General features: G+C 40.9%; 1 protein-coding gene across 21 annotated transcripts in view; it reads right to left on the reverse strand.

Annotated features, from left to right (window-relative positions):
* SYTL2 (synaptotagmin like 2) overlaps nt 1-18069 on the reverse strand; it is a 106780-nt gene that overhangs the window by 7845 nt on the left and 80866 nt on the right. For 9 of the 21 annotated variants that reach the window (XM_073661796.1, XM_073661777.1, XM_073661785.1 and 6 more), the window contains 6 exons: nt 10244-14155; nt 9394-9492; nt 6008-6046; nt 5331-5413; nt 1988-2107; nt 483-652 (listed from right to left, as the gene is read on the reverse strand). In XM_073661796.1, the coding sequence (XP_073517897.1) occupies nt 483-652; nt 1988-2107; nt 5331-5413; nt 6008-6046; nt 9394-9492; nt 10244-14155 (4423 nt within the window). The remainder of the gene's footprint in view (nt 1-482; nt 653-1987; nt 2108-5330; nt 5414-6007; nt 6047-9393; nt 9493-10243; nt 14156-18069) is intronic. The other 12 variants (XM_073661807.1, XM_073661850.1, XM_073661864.1 and 9 more) reach the window with 6 other exon arrangements.

The raw sequence follows: 18069 nt of genomic DNA on the forward strand, positions 1-18069 counted from the left end.
TGTCCCGTTCTATTCTTTGGCAAATTATATTGTGAGAATATAGGCATATACCATTCTTCCTTACAGACTAAGGGCATGTGCACGCGACGTCTTTTTCATGGTGGTATGCCCCATAACCCACCTGAAAAAAGCGCTAAAGCAAGTCTCAAAAGGAGGGACATATGCATTGCAGTGTAGAAATGTCTTAAAAGATGCAAAAAAAAACAAAAGTGATGCTTCAGGAAAAATAAAGTCAACATATTCCTGAAGAGTCGTCTTCTTGAAAAACTCTGGTTCACCTGAGCGTAAATGACGTTGTGTGCACATGCCCTAACCTTTAGGGATATATTGCCCTTCTACCAGGGTGTTTTCAGCGCTTCCATAGCAGCCAGCTTGTCTCATGTCTTCAGATAGAGTTTAGTGGGCAACGGAGGGACAATTGCAGAAATATCTTGTTAGTCGGAGATATCCCCCCGTCAGTAAGTCCCATTAGTCACACTCACGGGTCAGAACGCTGCTTCTTAACATCTGCTGCTGCCAGGTCTTTGCATTGGTAGATATAGATGAGGAACTCCTTCAACTGCTCCACATATTCAATGGAATATTCAATGTTGCCTTTAATGTCCACATTGCCAAAATCACCACTGTAGACACTCATGACACTTCCACTAACCTGGAAACATGAACATTTGTTGCAATTATATACTGTAGAATGGTCACAAAGCCCACCCTCCTTCCCCTATACAGATGTGTCCACCGTCACCTTCACATAAATTCCATCAAAAGGGGTTATCCAGAGCTGCCCACATCAGAAGTGAGCAGCGTCGATGACATACCGACCTGCGTGATCAGCATCCATTGTGCCAAATGTTTATTATGACAGGACACTTGACGGATACCTGGTGATGGTGCACAGGTCTCAGCAGGTGTGGTGGTTGTAATGTCATCAGCACTGTTCATTTCTGATGCAGATGTGAGCAGATCCAGACATCGCTGGATGACCGCCTTAAGGAGTACAATTTCTCAGGATACAAATTTTGTACAATATAGATGGACACAGACCATAGAAGATAACACTGCTTCACATCTACTGTACAAAGGGTGGAAACGATTTTCAGAAGCTCCACCACCTCATGGCTTGCTGCTTGCCAGGTGGCGGTGCGGTCCTGATGATTGACAATTCGGGCAAGCGACATCATCACCATGCTAGCATGAACTGTGCACTTTCCCATGCTGCAAACAAAGGCAGTTTTGGGACTGCAGCATCGAAGGAGTGCAGGGAAACGGAAGCTGGCCAAATCAAGCAAACTTCAGAGCAGCACTTGCAAGGTCCATTTGAAAGGGCTTGCAAGTGCTGCTCTCCTTGCCTAAGAGGACCTTCAACCATTGAAACTGCAGGCAGTGGCTGGTAATCTAGGCAATAAGCTGTAAACTATGAACTCTCAAGAATGGAGGAATTTTTAACTTTACAATTTATTACTTATTGAAAATACTCTAAAGTGTTTTATTTTTACATGCAGTTTGCAATTTTTTCCCTTATTCAGGATGAGAAAACTCTTTAAATTAGAACAGTCTGACATCCTGCAGCCACCAGGAGAGCTTAGGAGCCTAATGGGTTACTCAACGCATTCAATTATGGTATATACATAGGACATGCTTTAAGATTAAATGCGGATCCCACAACTTTCTTACGAATGGGGCCCTTACGGGAGTTGCTGTCAGTGGAAAGGTGGTCGGAATTCTCATTAATTTGTATGGAACTTTTGACCACTTCTCCACTGACAGTGAGAGATGGGGCCCCATTTCACATTACTTAGTATGCAGTCAGTTCCCCCTGGTGGTGGGCTGCAAGCAGACAGAATTTTGCATTTAAAGAGGATTGCACCCACTAAATGGTACCCCTTGGCTGCAATATCATTAATGGATTATTAATTATTATTATTGGTAACGATTCATTCCAGAAGCACAGACATAGATTAGTGGAAGCACAGAGTTACGTTTTACATACAGAAGACATTGACGCCATGCCAGACGAGCCACTAAGATTGGTTAGAGAGCTTGGGCTCTTCTTGTGTCTGCCAATCTGAAAGCTGCTTTCTGATGCGGAGTCTGTCTCTCTGCCATCAGTCTAAAAGACATCACATTAGAGACAGTCACTGGACATATTCAAAAAAACAAGACAACAGGTTATAAAAGGTGACATGGTGGGAGTCATGCGGACACAATAGCATAAAGGGCTATTCACTAAAGCATAAACAAAAATGTACCACTATATCTTTAATCTCTAAATAGATTTACTAGTTTTCAGTAATAATATTCTGTTATTCCTCGGCATTGCCTTTTTTCGAATACAGGCATCATTTTATTGCAGCCTGTATTCTGTGTATGAGTCAGATCGGTGTCACCTATTTACAAAAAAGTTGGGACCTTCACAGATCACAAGGATGGACTTACCGCGTACAGTGGGGATCGAACATGTACGATGCCGCTCCAGTCAAAATGTATGGGACTGATCGAGATAGATAACCAAACAGCTCTTGGCTTAGTCAGTTCCCTAGATTTTGAATGAAGTGGCCGTGCCCATACCAGACTGTCCCCTTCATTCAAGTAGCAGAACCTGAGCCACCATTCTTGTGATTGGTCGGGAATCGGGATCCCATCGATCAGACACTTATAACCTATGCAGAGGATAGGTGATGATTCTGCAATTCTCCCTTTAAAGGGGTTGTCCACTTTGTACATCTATTTTTGTTGGCACGGTCCCCCATGAATCAGCTGATCGCAGGGAGCCTCACTGTTCAGACCCCAAGTGCTCAAGCAAGGAGAGAACCTGGGAGCAAACATTCAATTCCTCTGCAGCAGGAAAGAAGCATTACACAGTTCATCTTGTACTCAAGTTTGGGCCTCTACTTGACTTCTGTGAATGGAAACAATAAAGCGACCCTCCCGACCTGAAATTGAAAAGAGACTCTACATTTCTCATGTATAAACCAAACTATCTGGTGCCCTCTGTTCGCTTCCCGCAGCCTCCTTTGCGCACACCGGCGTTCCTTTCTTCCTGCTTCCAAGTTGGCTGCCCCAATGGCATAAGGAGTGTAGTGGAAAGTCTAAAATACTACTCTTCCTATTGTTCTTATCCCACAGCACAGGAAATATCACTGCACTCCCCACAACCAACTGAGGTGGCCATCTTGGACACCGGAAGAAAAGAATCGCCAATCTGAGCATCGGAAGCAGCAGGAGGAGGACTAGACATGTGAAGTATTTTCTCTTTTCAGTCCCATGCAGATGGGTCTCTTTATTTCACCTTAAATATCTGAAAAGCCACAGGTGCAGGGCTTGTTAAAGTATAACAGGAGATTTTTGTGCTATGGAAAAATGCAAGAGCGCAATAGGGTCTTATCCAATTAATAAATGTTACATAAAAGTATTAAAAACTGCTCACCTAGTAGGGTTGTGTGGGACACAACACCTATAAAGCCTGGACTCCAAATGCTGCAGCTTCCTATGGATATGTCAGAGATAGATGCTGGGAAAGGAAGTTGTTTCTGCGCTCTCTGGAGTCACGACAAACCATTAGTATGGATAAAAATGTAGGTTTATGGTCTACGCGTTTCAGAGTCCACCAACTCCTTCCTCAGGACAACCATACATTATGTATGGTTGTCCCGAGGAAGGAGTCGGTTGACTCTGAAACGCGTAGACCATAAACCTACATTTTTATCCATACTAATGGTTTGTCGTGACTCCAGAGAGCGCAGAAACAACTTCCTTTCCCAGCATCGATCTAGGAGATTTTTGTGGGTCTTCCACATTACAGCATAGTGCAAGTGATAGGAGTGGGGAGATCACATTGAGACCCGTAAGCTACTGCAGCAAGCAAGACTCAAAAAAGTCAAAACCAGTTGGATTTTAGCGATTTGCTTGTCGTGGTACATTGCTTGTTGCAATGAGACCTATTGTCTTGCACTAGTCAACAATGCAGAAGTATAGAGCGATCTTTGACCACATGACGTGCCTCACGGCCAAAGTTGCCCGGTAGCCCCAGCCTAAGGCTCGTTTTATTTGTTGCTATAGGACCACATTTTAGCATTTATTTTATGGCAGGAAGACCAGGTCCTCTACAGTAGCGTGAGGGGTTTACCTAGATCTCACTGCCGGAATATGGATATTAAAATATGGCTCCGGGAGACAATTCCTAGACAAAGGGAACTAAATGTAAGCTTAATAGCCCTACATGAAGCCCTGGATATCAAAGCATAAAACTGTTAGGCTCAGGTTTAACAGTTAGTATCTTGCCATTATGTTTCGGTAAAATATGTTTTTGCAAGACATGCATTACATGCGCAGACAGATGTGGAAACAATGGAGGATTCCTCGAGAGGTGTTAGCCCTTCATTTAGTAATGTGACAACACAAACTGGATTACGAAACATAAAAGGGGAGGATAATACGGATATACGAGTATAGACAATCCGATTGTCGACGCAGAATCATGTGATCAGCAAGTCAATCATTAAACCGGTCATATAGGAAATAATCAGCTTTCCTTCTATTGAGTGGTGGTTGTTTTGTTTTTTTGCTAGGACAATATGGTATAACACTCGTTGCAGTGGGATTCTGGCAGTGGACCTGTAATAATTGCTTTTTACCCTTCTACTCCTCGGTAAGCCATAAACAAAATATTTCTACAGGCTTTACTATAAGGGGGTTATCCCATGAGTAACATTAGCTAACCGCAGGGGAGGAGATAAATGAATAATTGGTGGATGTCTGACTGATGAGACCTCCATTGATCCTGAGTAAGGGGGGGGGGTGGAGATACAGAGTCCTGCGGGAATGGAAGAGTAGTGCACATGCATGACCACCCCTCCATTTACTTGAAAGTGTGGATGCGTGCGCATGTGTGACCTACACTCCTGCAGAGAGTAAAAACAAAAAGTAGTCATGTATACGCACAACTGCCTTTGGGGGTCCCCCATTTTCGGGAGCCCCAGCTTTCTGTGGATAGGTGATAAATGCAGGATTGGTGGGGGTTTCTGAACGAGACCTCCATTGATCTAGGGAATATGGGTCCAAAATTTCCTGCGTGAATGTAAGGCTGGTGCGCACACATGACTACCCCTCCACCTATGGGAGTGAGCATGTGTGCCTAACCCTCCTGTAGAGAGTAAATGAAGCGGTAGTCATTTACTCTCTACGGGACTTTAGGATACCAATTATTTGGAGTTCCATCTTTCTTTGGATAGGCGATAACTTATCGATGGGATACCCTATTAAATATATTGTAATGCCCAGACTAGCTGCAGAAATGGTATAAAGATAGTGTACTAAGACCCCCCAGCACTTACATCGTCTTGAAGAAAAGTGGGCACAGACTGACTCATCCGCTTGAATTTCTCAGCATTTTCTGGAAACGAGTTCTCTAAGGGAGCTGAAAAAGTCACAATATATTATTAAATAACCATAATACACAGTCATGTTAAAGATGTTGGTTATCTTTAGTAAATCCTGCAAGTTTCTAGCTTATAAGCCACATCAATAGGCAAACTCCAAAACCAGGATCCCATCTTGAATGAAGCAGAGGTGCATGTGCTCGACCACTACTCAATTCATTGTATATGGGACTGCAGAAAACAGCCAAGTTATGTACTCAAACCCCAAGCAATCAGTAAGTGGGGAAGTTTCATTCTGGGAATATCCTTTTGGAGAAATCACTAGTTAAGTCCATTGAAAAAAGTTGATCAAAGTCTCTCCCTACTGGAGCCCTGAGTAATCCGCTGTAATCTGTGGGAAATCCCATTAGTAGGCGTTTAATTTTCCTGCTGTGCCCCCTCAGGAGAAATGATGCATTACACCATGCTCATTCAGGTCAATGAGTTGTCTATGTAATGTAGGACACGATGGGTCCTCCTGAGCGAGAGCAGCTTTTTGTAAATGCTCCCTGCAGTGGCCAACAAGTGAAAAAGTGGTTTTCTAAAGGAAGAGGTAAGGGCGCAGAACATTCATACACTTCGTATTACTTTACCTAGCATGTCTTCTTTTTGGTTTTCTAGTTTGCCTTCATCTGTCCAGGAAAGAGCAAAAGAATAAGAAATGTACGAGCAACTATAATAAAATCTGATCCGTTACCAAAAGGGACAATGTTAGAATAAGATCATACAGAACAAACAAAAACCTCAATGTTAGTATCACTATTAACGTTGCAGTACCCAAGGCTGATATATCATAGGTTTCCCAACAGCAAGACCAGAAAGTCTACTGTAGTCTAATCTTACTGAAGGGTTCAATCACAATATTAGTGAGAAATGAGGATCGAATACTTACCGTACCTTGACCAGCTGAAATAGAAATACAGACTGGGAGAAGTCAAGAATACTCATGGTTCATTACCTTCAGGCATGAGAACGTGATGTGGATGAAGCACAGTGCACTGTGTGACCTCTATCTCAATACCAAACCAAGCTGATCACACTGATGTTCCCCCCCACCCTCCAATGATACCCAATCAGTTTTGCTTCAGTCCTCACTGATATTCCAAACAAGTCCACTTCCCGACCTTGACCCGTATCTGCCCAACCTGCCTATTGCCTGGTTAAACCCATTCAACCCATCAGTTGCTTCTGCCTAGAGTACTTAGCCAGTCGTACTCCCACCACAAACCTGTATCCCCATGTCCTATATATTCATCAACATGTAATCTGCCTCTACCCAGTTTAGCAATCCAGCTAGTCTGGACCATTGATCAATTTTCAGAGTCTCAGTCAACTGGTAAACTTGCCTCTGAAGAGTAAACCATCTCTGCCGTGTAACCAAATGGCTACCTTTGTCCTGCATACTCCATGTCCAAGATGCACACCAACATGCCATATCCCTCTGTTCAGCAACGCACTGCCTGCCTATATGATACCCCTGGGCAGCTTCCAGCTTGCCCCCTTCCAACAGACCAGTATATCCACCAACACTGCAGCTGCCTCTGCCTAATCTGAAGCCCCAACTGTTCTGCATTGTTGTACCAGTTGATCACCTCCATACCTTCTCTACCCTATAAGCTATGCTGACAACCATCTACAACGTACATCCTCTGCCCTCTATACCCTCAGCTGGTCTAGCTTGCTCTTTATTCAGAAATGCCAGTCTGTTTTCTTTTTCTCCATCTCCTATATACTGTATATATAGCCGCCTTGCTACCTAGTCTCTACTCTAATGGATGTACCAAGATAGTCTCCCAACTTCAACTGCCTCAGTGCTCAGACTATCACTCTTTCTTCTAGATTAGCACTAAAACGCATGACGTGGTGGGGCAAAACTGGAAAAAAGTCAAAGTATTTTTTTGTAGCACTCCCTCCCCTCAAGGTAACATCTCTATAGCATGAGATACTATTTAAGCAGTTCAATGATAGTAGCCATATACTTACTCCATTGGTGGTGCTATAAGTTAGTCCTTACTTTGCATGGTTGTTTAGTTTTCCATTATTCATACTGGTTTTGCCCATATCCAACCTACTAGGGGCAGCAGATGAGATTGACTATAGCAGAAAGGGAGAGTGTGCTGATCTTGTACGAGATAAAATTTCCTTGATCAGCCATTTCGTTAGGGAGGATAGAACTGCACATAAGGGTTTTCATTAACAACTCGGTATGGATGAACATCCTGTATGCAATCAGATCATGGGAACTATATAAAGTCAGCATACTACTCTTCTGCTGCAGTCATAAGGCAGTGACCTGACAAACCAACCTTTTGTTAGGGAGGACAGATGAGCACATAAGGGTGAGGTAAGGAAGAATATCCTGTATCCAATCAGATCATGGGAATGACAGCAGCAGGAGAAGAGTATGTTGAACTTGTGCACGACAGTGACTTGACAAGTCCAGTTAGTGAGGACAGGACTGTATATGACTGGGACAGTGTTGCAAGTTGGGGGTGCACAAGGTCCTGAAGCCTAGAGGAGCCCAAAAGTTTACTTTAGCTCATAAGAGAAAACCAATACTATTATAAGAGCCATGACGGTTGGGGGTCCAGTTTGAGATTTTGCAGCAAGGCCACAAGCTTCAAGTTATGCCAATGTTTTGGGGGCAAAACACATTGCAGTAAGCAAATCAAAGGGAGTGCTGATAAGTCAACCTAGCCTTCGGGGACACAGATGAATATATTTACAAGGGTGAAAAGCTCCTGAAAGAGCAGCTAAACTTAAAAGAAAATATATGATCGGCTATAGCATGTGACTTTCAAAAGGATCAGTACACACTCTACTCATACTCCTGAGCGTTTATGACCCTTTGTTTCAGCGATCAGTTGGGGGTCTCAGTACCTCGGGCCCACACAGATTAATCTAAACCGTAGCTATAACAAATCAAAAGTTTAGTTAACCTTTTAAAAGAACCTTACACTCTTACTGATCTTAGTCTATTACACCAATGCCCTGGTTTGAAGAGGTCTATTATAAAATGGCAGATTTCTGTCAAAATAACATTTGGGACAAACATTTCATTCTAATAAATATGCAGCTCCTATTCTTATAAATTATACCTTATTAAGTCTTACAAGTAAAAAAAAAAAACACAAATGAAAGGGGAACAAAAGGTTAGTGTTTTCAAAAAGTAGTAGTCATGCAGTTTCAAAAGAAGTCAGACATTTTCTCAAAAAATAGCACTCTTGGTAAACTTTTTAAACAAAGAATGAACAAATAAACAAGTTTAAAAATTGTGGGATAATTTTGAGAAAATTGTGGGATAATCACAGCCGTGGCTTAGCAATTGAGCAAATAAAAAAATATAAATCGGAAAATATGAGTGTTATTTGTGAATTTGCTAACAAAAAAAAAAAAGTGTGAAAGAAAACAAATAAAAGGTAACCTAACAAATCTGTATTCAGTGACAAGAAAGGGAAGGGAGAAAGCCTTCGGGTCAAAGAACCCCTCACTCCAACAAGAGTGTGAGAAGGGCGGTTTAAGAGTTGATTAGGGACATGGACCATCATAAACAGAGATGCCCCATTTTTAAATTTTACCTAGAGGACTTGCCATATCTCTTTGCACCCATATGCAAAATATTTAATTCACCCCTTCATAATAGACCATTTTCAGTGTTGCAACTCATTGAGAAAATGTCAAATGTTTTTTTCCGGAAAATTTTGACTTTCGACATGCAAAATTTAAAAAGTTTTCACAAAATGTAACCAGAGGTAATGGCTATAAGGCAATACTAGGCAATATATATTTTATTATACTTGTATGAGGAATTTTCATTGCCAAAATCTCTGGTGACATCAAAGCGTAGAGCCAGGAGGCTCAATAAGGTATGACCTCATGAGAATCCTGGACTTCTACAAAGCGGTTAGTGTAACGGATATAGAGCATGTTAGCTGGTTTAATATGGCCTTAAGAGGCAGCGGACATGCTACATCCTCACTTGTACTTGTGGGGGAAACTTCCTGTACAGCTTTGGAGTTAAGCGTTTTAGCTGCGCTCCTTTTCAATGCGTTCAAAATGGGGTGCGATTCATCCATACCTGTTATAAAACAAAGTACGTGAGCACTGTACAAAAAATAAACCCAGAAAATATCCAATTTACTCTTAACAGGAGAGAATTCTGAAAAAAAAAGGCAGTCACAGAAAATGTTTTCTCATTAGTTAGTTTACGCCCTTTAGCAACTTTAAGTAAATATTTTTGTTGCTTTTTTTTTTAAAGAACAAAGCCTTTTACAGTAGATTATCCAATGAGTAGAGTAGATTCTTTGCTACATGTTATGGCACAGTTTCCCTATTGTTTGTATACCTTGTCGGCAAAAAATGGAACACATCATTAATGAAAGGAGTCAGGCGGCCATATAACTCGAACAGGGATTGCAATGCAATGCTCGTACTGGGCGACAGCTCTCCCGATGAGAGCATGACAGCAGCATAGAAATACATGCTGTCACTCTCCGGTCAGAGCATTGCGTTGAGATTCCCAGTCAGTTAAATGGCCGTCTGCCTCTTCCCTAAAGCTCAGTGAATCGTAAGAAGATTTATAATTAACAACTGGCAAAGTTTTTTTAAATGGTTTCAAATCTGTCATATCAAATTGAGGTCTGAAAATGCACACATATCAATGGTCATTATTACAGAAAACTACATCTTTGTTATAAACAAAAAGTTGATAAAGGGCATGAAAACATCAACCCTACAGAACATGTGCAAAAAGAAAAAAAAAATTGCAAATTTACAACAAGACAAACAGAACATTACCAAATCAAATAATTATGCTACATCAAACCTACATTTGTTGACCTCTGAAGTATATCCAGAAAAGTCAAAATCTATACTTTGCGATATTTCTCTTCGATATGGTGTCTCAAGATAGAGTTCCAATGTACTTCTCCGTAAGGAGCCGTTTTGGTCTTTCACAGGTGTGCTCTGTCTATCAGACATAAAGGTTAAGCTCGTTTCTGAAGGTACTCCTTGATGTTCTTCATATCTGGCAGCTTCAGTCCCCTCTTGCAGGGTGTCTTTTTCTCTCGGAAAGCTTTCAGAAACACTATAGGTCCCCAGTACTCGACCACTCAGCTTGGAATGGGACTCATTAAGTGACACTTGACAAGAAGTGACATTTCCTAAGAGTCCTCCTTCTTCCTCATTCAGGGCCTCTTTTTGAAGTTCTTCTAAACCTTTAGCAACTGATATTCTTGTTGGAGCTACGGTTTTCTCAATGGTTTCATTTACTTCCTGCATCAAAATATCCGGAACTTGAGACTTAGAAGGAGCACTTTCATCAGTCAGTGTCTCTCGATCAGATAATACGGTCTGAGAAGACTCAAGATTTACACTAGATTCGAGGAATGTTTTCTTTGGTTCAGTGGAATCCAAATAAACATTGGCTTTATTTGGTTCTCCGATGTTCTCATCATTCTCGGCAACATCACAGTCTGTGGTCTCCTTGAGATTACACTCAGAATTTTGAGATTCTTCATACAATTGTTTTAGTTTCTCATCAAAATAATTCAAACGAGTTCTGGGTAGAATAACTGGCATTTCAATTCTTTCAATTATTTCTTTTTTAATTAGCTTTTCTGGTTGAGAAGCAGTAACCTTGGAATAATTTGATTCTGATGAGAACTTGTCTACCTCAGGGTCTCTGGCTAAATAACCCTTTAGTTCAGATGCAGGTTCTTCAGAAGAAGTTATAATTTTGGTTTCACTGGGACTTGTATCAACTTTTTGGTCTAAATGACCAAGTACTGTGGGGATATCAGCAGCATGTGTGCTCTTAGTCCCACGGAAACTAGTTTGATTATCTGGCTCTGCTTTGGATAAGTCCTCATTACCAATCTCTGTCTTTTTTGATGAAATATTGACTATAATAGGCTGATGGCTTTTTTCTCCTCCAGAACTTTGGATATTTTTGCCTGAAGAAATTGCCAGGACTTTGCTAAAATTCTCATCAGGCTCATTTATGTCCATATATTCTGGCTCAGTCAAAGCACCAGTTTGCGAGTCATCCAAATTCAAAGATTCATTGTACAGATGTTGTAATTTTTTATCAAAGTCACATAGGTCCTTGTTGAGTGGATTGGCTGTTTTTTCAATATGCTCATTAACCACCTCCACTGATTCAGATATTTGATTATTTACAATAGGCTCTTTTTCTGAAAGGTTTTCCTCATTTTGTTGCAGAGACTCCGATACATTAGAAAATGCAGGCGAGCTAGAATCAAATCCATTTTGTTTGACCAGCAGCATTTTTCGGCCTTTTTCGTTTATTTCCCCATTTTCTTCATCTCTGTAAAAATTTTGATCTTCCGGATTATTTTCAAAAGTTGTGGATTGTGGCCCTTCATCTGGCATATTAAAATTTGTTTCTGGTAGCTCGTCCTGTAAGGTTTTTAACTTTAAGCTAATTTCACTTCTTGCAATCTTTTTTGGAGCAACTGATTTTTCAGTATCTGTTAACACCTTTTGTTTTTCATCAACTATCCCAGGACCTTGTTTGGTTTCACAATCAGGAATTGTATCGGTAGTTTTTGAATGGTTGGAGGGTAATGAACTTTCTTGAGCCATTACATTAACTGAACTTATTGGTTTCCCAAGTTTATAGTTTCCACCACTACTAGAATTTTTTTCAATTTTAATTCCATTAACTGCATTCTGGGTGTATTTATTTTGACCATTTCCTTTGATAAATTTTCTGGTGGGAGGTTCTGCATTACACACTTGATATTGAGAAACAGACGATTGATCCTCTCGAATGTCCTGCAAACTCTTTGCTGCTAGTCTACCTTTAGCTCTCGATACAAAGGATTCTTTACTTCTTATGTCAGGATTCGAACCAAACTGGTTCTTTGTATTTTCTGGGAGGGCTTGATTAGTTCCTTTATGGTCTAATTTACTTGATGTAGTCCAGAAATTTTTTAAATTTTGGAAGGATGCAGATTTTATATGGTCTTTTAGACTTTCATTTGCACTTTCACCAAGTGAAATACTTCTTCCAGGAATTTTCTTAATCAGATCAGTAGATTTCTCTTCATTAAAAAAATTATGAATTGTGTGCCACTTTTTGAACTTTGATCTAGGATCCTCCGTAGTTGCCCCTTTGTCATCACTCCAGCTTTCATTGATCGAAGACTCTCTATCCGGCTTATCTTTTGTGGTGTCTTTGTTCTTCTCATTTTCCCAAAAATATTTCAGTTGATCAACAGGGTACATGGGATCCTCCTCATCCTCCACTATCACTTTTTTAAAAGTCACAAGGCTTGTGGTGTTCTGATCGTCACTATCTAAAGAACTGCTTTTTGGAGTAACCGATAAATCAACTGGGCTAAAAGTACATTTGGCACTGCTCAAGACTGGGTGTTTGGCTGCATCTTGAGAAGGCCTAACCCCTTCCCACAAGAGTTTAATATCACTAACTCTCTTTTGTTGCATTATTGATTTATCTTTCTCTAACCTTTTAGAACTTGGATCGTCACTTTTTTCTAAAGTAGAAATCAAAGCCTCACTTTGATCTTTTTTCTCATCAACCAGCGTTTCTCCTGTATCTTCCACATCCAATGAAGCAATTTTTTCTTTCAATACTCTATGGTCTTTTTCATTTTCCAAACTTTCATTGTCCTTTTCGATTTCTCCATCCACTGGAAGCTGTGGATATTTTTGAGAGGAATCATTGATTGAGCTACTCTGAATTTTTCCACATCCACTTCCACTCTTTCCAAACTCCAAGACTTCTGTTAACGGTGATTGTCGAGTTGGAGCAGCTTCATCTCCTATAGGTACAAAAGAGGTCATATTTTCGTCAAGATTCCTGTCTTTTTCTAATACTTCACCTTCAGGAAGTTCTGGATAATTTTGAGAGAAATCATCACTGACTAGGCTACTCTGCATTTTGCCACATCCACTTCCACTGTTTCCAAACTCCAAGAATTCTGTTAACGGCAACTTTTGAGGTATAATGGCTTCATTTTCTATAGGGGAAGAATTGAACATATCCTGAATTCCTGACTGGTTAGGGTCAATAGTGGTCAGGTCTTTTGAATCAGAAGTACCAACCATTTGAGGAATGGCTTTAATCTTCTGCAAGTCTTCATTGTAATTGTCTTCAGGTTCAGAGACATCTTCCATTTTGTGAGTATAAGTGATAATCTGTTGAGAACTAGGTTGGTCAGGATCAATGGCCTTCAGATCCTCTGAGTCAGAAATGTGAGTCATTTTGGGAATGGATTCAAGTTTCTGTGAAGCTTCGTTTTCATTGGCTCCAGGTTCAGAGCAATCATCTTCCATTTTGTTAGTATAAGTAATAATCTTTTGGGGACTATGATGGTCAGGATCAATGGTCTTCTGGTCTTCTTTTGATTCAGAAATTCCAGTTATTTCGGGAATGGATTTAATCTTCTGTGGGTCATAGTTTTCATTAACTTCTGGTTCAAAGGCATCATCTTCGAGTTTGCCACCATAGGTAATCTGTTGTGGACTAGTTTTTGATCTCTCCAGCAAGCCTATAGATGGCAATTGGTCAAACGAATCAGAACGTCTACTAAACCAATCTAAAACTTTACTTATGGACTCATCCTGTGCCTTCATACCCTCAAGTGTATATTTATCATGTTTAGATGAATTGGAGGAGTCACTTGGGCTGCCTGGAAGAGCTGGCTTACCTTTCTTTGAGTTTGATTTTTCAGAAGGAGTGTCTGGCTTCTTATCTGCAATATAGAAAAAAAAGCAAATGCCTTTCTATAATTTGGACATAAATGGCTTTTTCTATTCTACCTGAATTGTAGTTTTTTTAAATGGGAACTGAGTCACTCAAAATTCAGTACTAAATGAATGCAGTAAAAATCTGTGCACTAGCCTGCCTAAGGTTTTCCAAAAAAATGAAGATTTTATTTTGCCATCTGAAGTCTTTTTAAATTATATAAAATAGCATCTTGTAAAAGAAAATAGATTTTATATTAAAATGATGGTTTTTGATAAAAGAGTTATGTCCACAACCATTTGCTTTTTTTCTTCAGTGCATTTAAAATGAAAAATGAAGCAGCTTCCTAAATGGTCTCCATTAAAAAAATCTTCTGTTTTATGTATGCAGTTCCTTTACAGCCCTGTGTGTCTCCACTGTTATAAGCTGCAAACAAACCCTGTAGTTTGATCCTGTATCCCCTACTCGCTTGTCAGTCCCATAATTCTTGCAGAAATATATCAGATAGGAGCAAACTTGAAAGGAGTGAGCATAGAATCAGACTACAGGGTTCGTTTGTAGTCTGTTGCTATGGAGACAGCGGTATGTTTACAAACTGTGGACACAAAATAGTAAGATGCACTGCAGCTGAGCTAAGGCATAGAATTGATGAGTTCCCTTAGAAACTTGCAGAACTTTTCATTATAGAAATTCTGAAGGGCTTGTCTCAAGTTCATACCTGTTAAATTATTAAGTGCTTAATAAAATAAAAAAAAGGCAATTTATTAAAAATCCTCTCCATTCTCAAGAACGAAGGTATATTTTACATTTTATAGTTTACAGCTCGTTGTCTGTTACCAGCCACCCTGAGCGTGGCCAGTAGCGCATGGTGCAAGCAAGCTCTATGTTTTGCAGTATGCTCGTGCCACTCTGAAGCTGGCCGGATTGCTGGGTCCAGTCAGCGTCTCTGCCTCCGTGCTTCTCCTGTACTGCACAGGCAAAGCTCCTTGTGCTAGTAGAAAATCGTGCGAACCAGTGCCACAACTATGAAGCTGAACCGGTCAATATTCAGGAGCGCAAGCAGGAGAGCGGTGCACTCCTGAAGCTTCAATTTGAGAAAACTCCTTTAAAAAAGGGGGTTGTCCAATGCTCTAACAACCACTTCTGAATCCACATTTCCCCATTAAGATAACACTTCTACTCACTTCCAGTGCCGGCATTGACCCAGCAGTGTCGGCTCTGTCTTTCCTAGGGATCGCGTAACAGTGTGACGTCATGCGAACCCTTCGACCAGTCAGCAGCTGCTTCGCTCTCCCCGCCTTTTCACTAGCTCCAGATGTAAGGGATTTGTCCGAAGGTGGGGAGAGTGAAGCAGCCACCTGATTGGCTGCAGGGTTCGCGTGATGTCATACTGAGACGACATAACCAGGAGAAACAGTGTTGACACCGGAGGCGAGTATAAAGTATTATCTTATGAAACATACAGATTGAGAAGGGGTTGTAAGTGCACAAGATCTACACAGTCCCTTCGAGCTTTGGCACATGAAAATCTAATAGTTTTTCCTGGTGTGTTCTTTTAAAGTTTCTTTAAACAATACAGGACAGCCCTGTTAAATCAATTAAAAACTAAAAAAAAAAAGACATAAATCTAGATTTGTTGGTATGCAAATAACTGTATTATTGCACAAATGTGAGGATTCTGTCGAACTTGACAGCTGATACATGCTGCCTGATCCTCGGACAGCATGTTTCAGGAACTGGCTGTGACATGTCAGAGAAAAACTGTTTAAAAGCCTCAGGGGACTGAGCCGCAAAGAAGAATAGTCGGACAGGCGATTTCTTCCCGCCCACTCCTTTTGAATGACAAGCCTCTCCCTATACAAGCTCGCAGGGCAGCGGGTGTGGATGAGCCACCGGGACCCGCATGTACAAGTAGTCTCTCGAGCACGCTCCGTTCCTGACAGCTTTCATACTATATTTTCTTCGGAAACGCTGCAACGTTTCAGAGTCAAACATACCTAGCTCAAATCTAGCAACCAGCGTCTGATACATGCTGCCCGTGAATCGAGCAGCACGCATCAGCTCTCAGGTTCCCTTTCTTTAAAAGCTTTGGGCTTAGGAGAAACAAATGGTTAGGTCATAAATACATCTATGGATCTCACACCTTTCTTAAAAAAAATTGGTATTATACACTGTACCGTTATAAACTACAATACTGTGTCATCCATTTTTAGCCTTTCAGTAACTTTGACAACAAAGAATGAAATTACACTTTTGTATAACTTTTACAATTTAAAATGTTAGATCGTAAACATAAAGCAGCAAAATTGAAAAAAATTATATAAATATAAAAACAAAAAACACAAACTTAACTAATAGCACCTAGATAACTATTTTACACCTAATGTCTACCATAGGCTGAAATGAGGTTTCCATTTTTCACTTTTTATATACACAGACTTATACTGTACACCAGGGGGCACTAACACTTGACAAATGTCTAACATACAAAGTGTTTTAAAAGGGGAAAAACAATGCTCAAGTCACAGTCAAACCAAAATATTGTGTTCACTTTTGTCACAATCACCCACCAGGTTGTAGGCAAACTCCCTAATCTACCGCTGATATGTCCTGATGCAGATGCAGCCTAAGCGTCAGAGCATGATATACCTATTCTTAAACCTTAGAGCATGATCTAGAATACCATTATACTTTGCGCTTGGCTTTAGGATGCAGTTCAGGGACTCAAAACAAGATGTAAAGAATGCCTGTCATAACCCACCCATAAGGCATCACCAAACTCAGCATATCACTGGAGCGTTCCTATAATTCTATTAAAACCTGATTTGTAGGAAACCATACATTTCACCAGCATGTCTCCATTAGTGAGAAATCAGCATTAGAATGGACATGAGAATGAAGCTGAAGAAATATGATAGATCTGAAGCTTCATTTCCGCTCTATCCCTTTCCCAATACTGCCGCCTCCTGCTTGACTTACAGCCTCTATGTTGTCTGACTTCAGGCAAAGGAAGTCAGTCAAGCAGGAGGCAGGGGCACTGGGTGGGGAATAGAGAGGAGTGACAGAGGCTTGCGATCTGTCCTTGTCCTTCATCCTCATTTGCATATCAATTCAAAAGCTGATTTCTCAGTAATGGATTAATGGACTGGCCATGTAAAGGTATTGCTGGACTTGTCTGAAAGATACATGTGAATATAAACAGTTTGGAGAGGTGGAGGTGAAGTCAGGCTAACACACTCCCTTTAAGTGTAGAATCCCAGGGTTACTCACTAAGGGCGCTTTCACATTGTGTTCTATGTCCTCGTCGGGGCATACGTTCGAATTCCCCCGCAAAATGGGGTTCGGAAGCATGCGCCGACGGGGGCCATAGACTAATGGTGACAGCAGGACAAACGTGACCTCTGCCGTGCACTTTTTTCGGGAGTGTACGCCTACAGGAGGGGTGATGCGGGGGGGATTTCGGACGTATGCCCCGACGGGGGACACAGAACGCAATGTGAAAGCACCCTAAGACACTGCTTCGAATCTGCATCAAAACATGTTTTTGTATTTTTTGCACATGGAAACATGACCTGAGCGAAAGTTTCACTTATCTAGTTTTTGTAGGAAAAAAGATAAAATAAAAACAACTTTAAAAATGTTTTATACATAAAAAGGTTCTACACCAAAAACTTTTGTCTCTATGATAAATGTGTTTACAGACAGATACACGAGATGTAGGAGCAATCCCACACCTGCAGGACCTCAGAACACCAACTCCATGCTGCCGCCCTGGTGCCCTACGCCCTATCCATCAATGGCCGCCTCTATGCGCCAATTTCTCACAGCCCTGGCAAAATCTGATTTTGCTGGAGTAGATTGCATTTGACTATATATTTCCCTTGACTCAACCACTATGTTTGACATATGGTATAACATGTG

The sequence above is a fragment of the Phyllobates terribilis genome, unplaced genomic scaffold, assembly GCF_046119375.1.
Source record: "Phyllobates terribilis strain yellow unplaced genomic scaffold, ASM4611937v1 Scaffold_2__4_contigs__length_985480577, whole genome shotgun sequence".
NCBI classification, from domain to species: Eukaryota; Metazoa; Chordata; class Amphibia; order Anura; family Dendrobatidae; genus Phyllobates; species Phyllobates terribilis.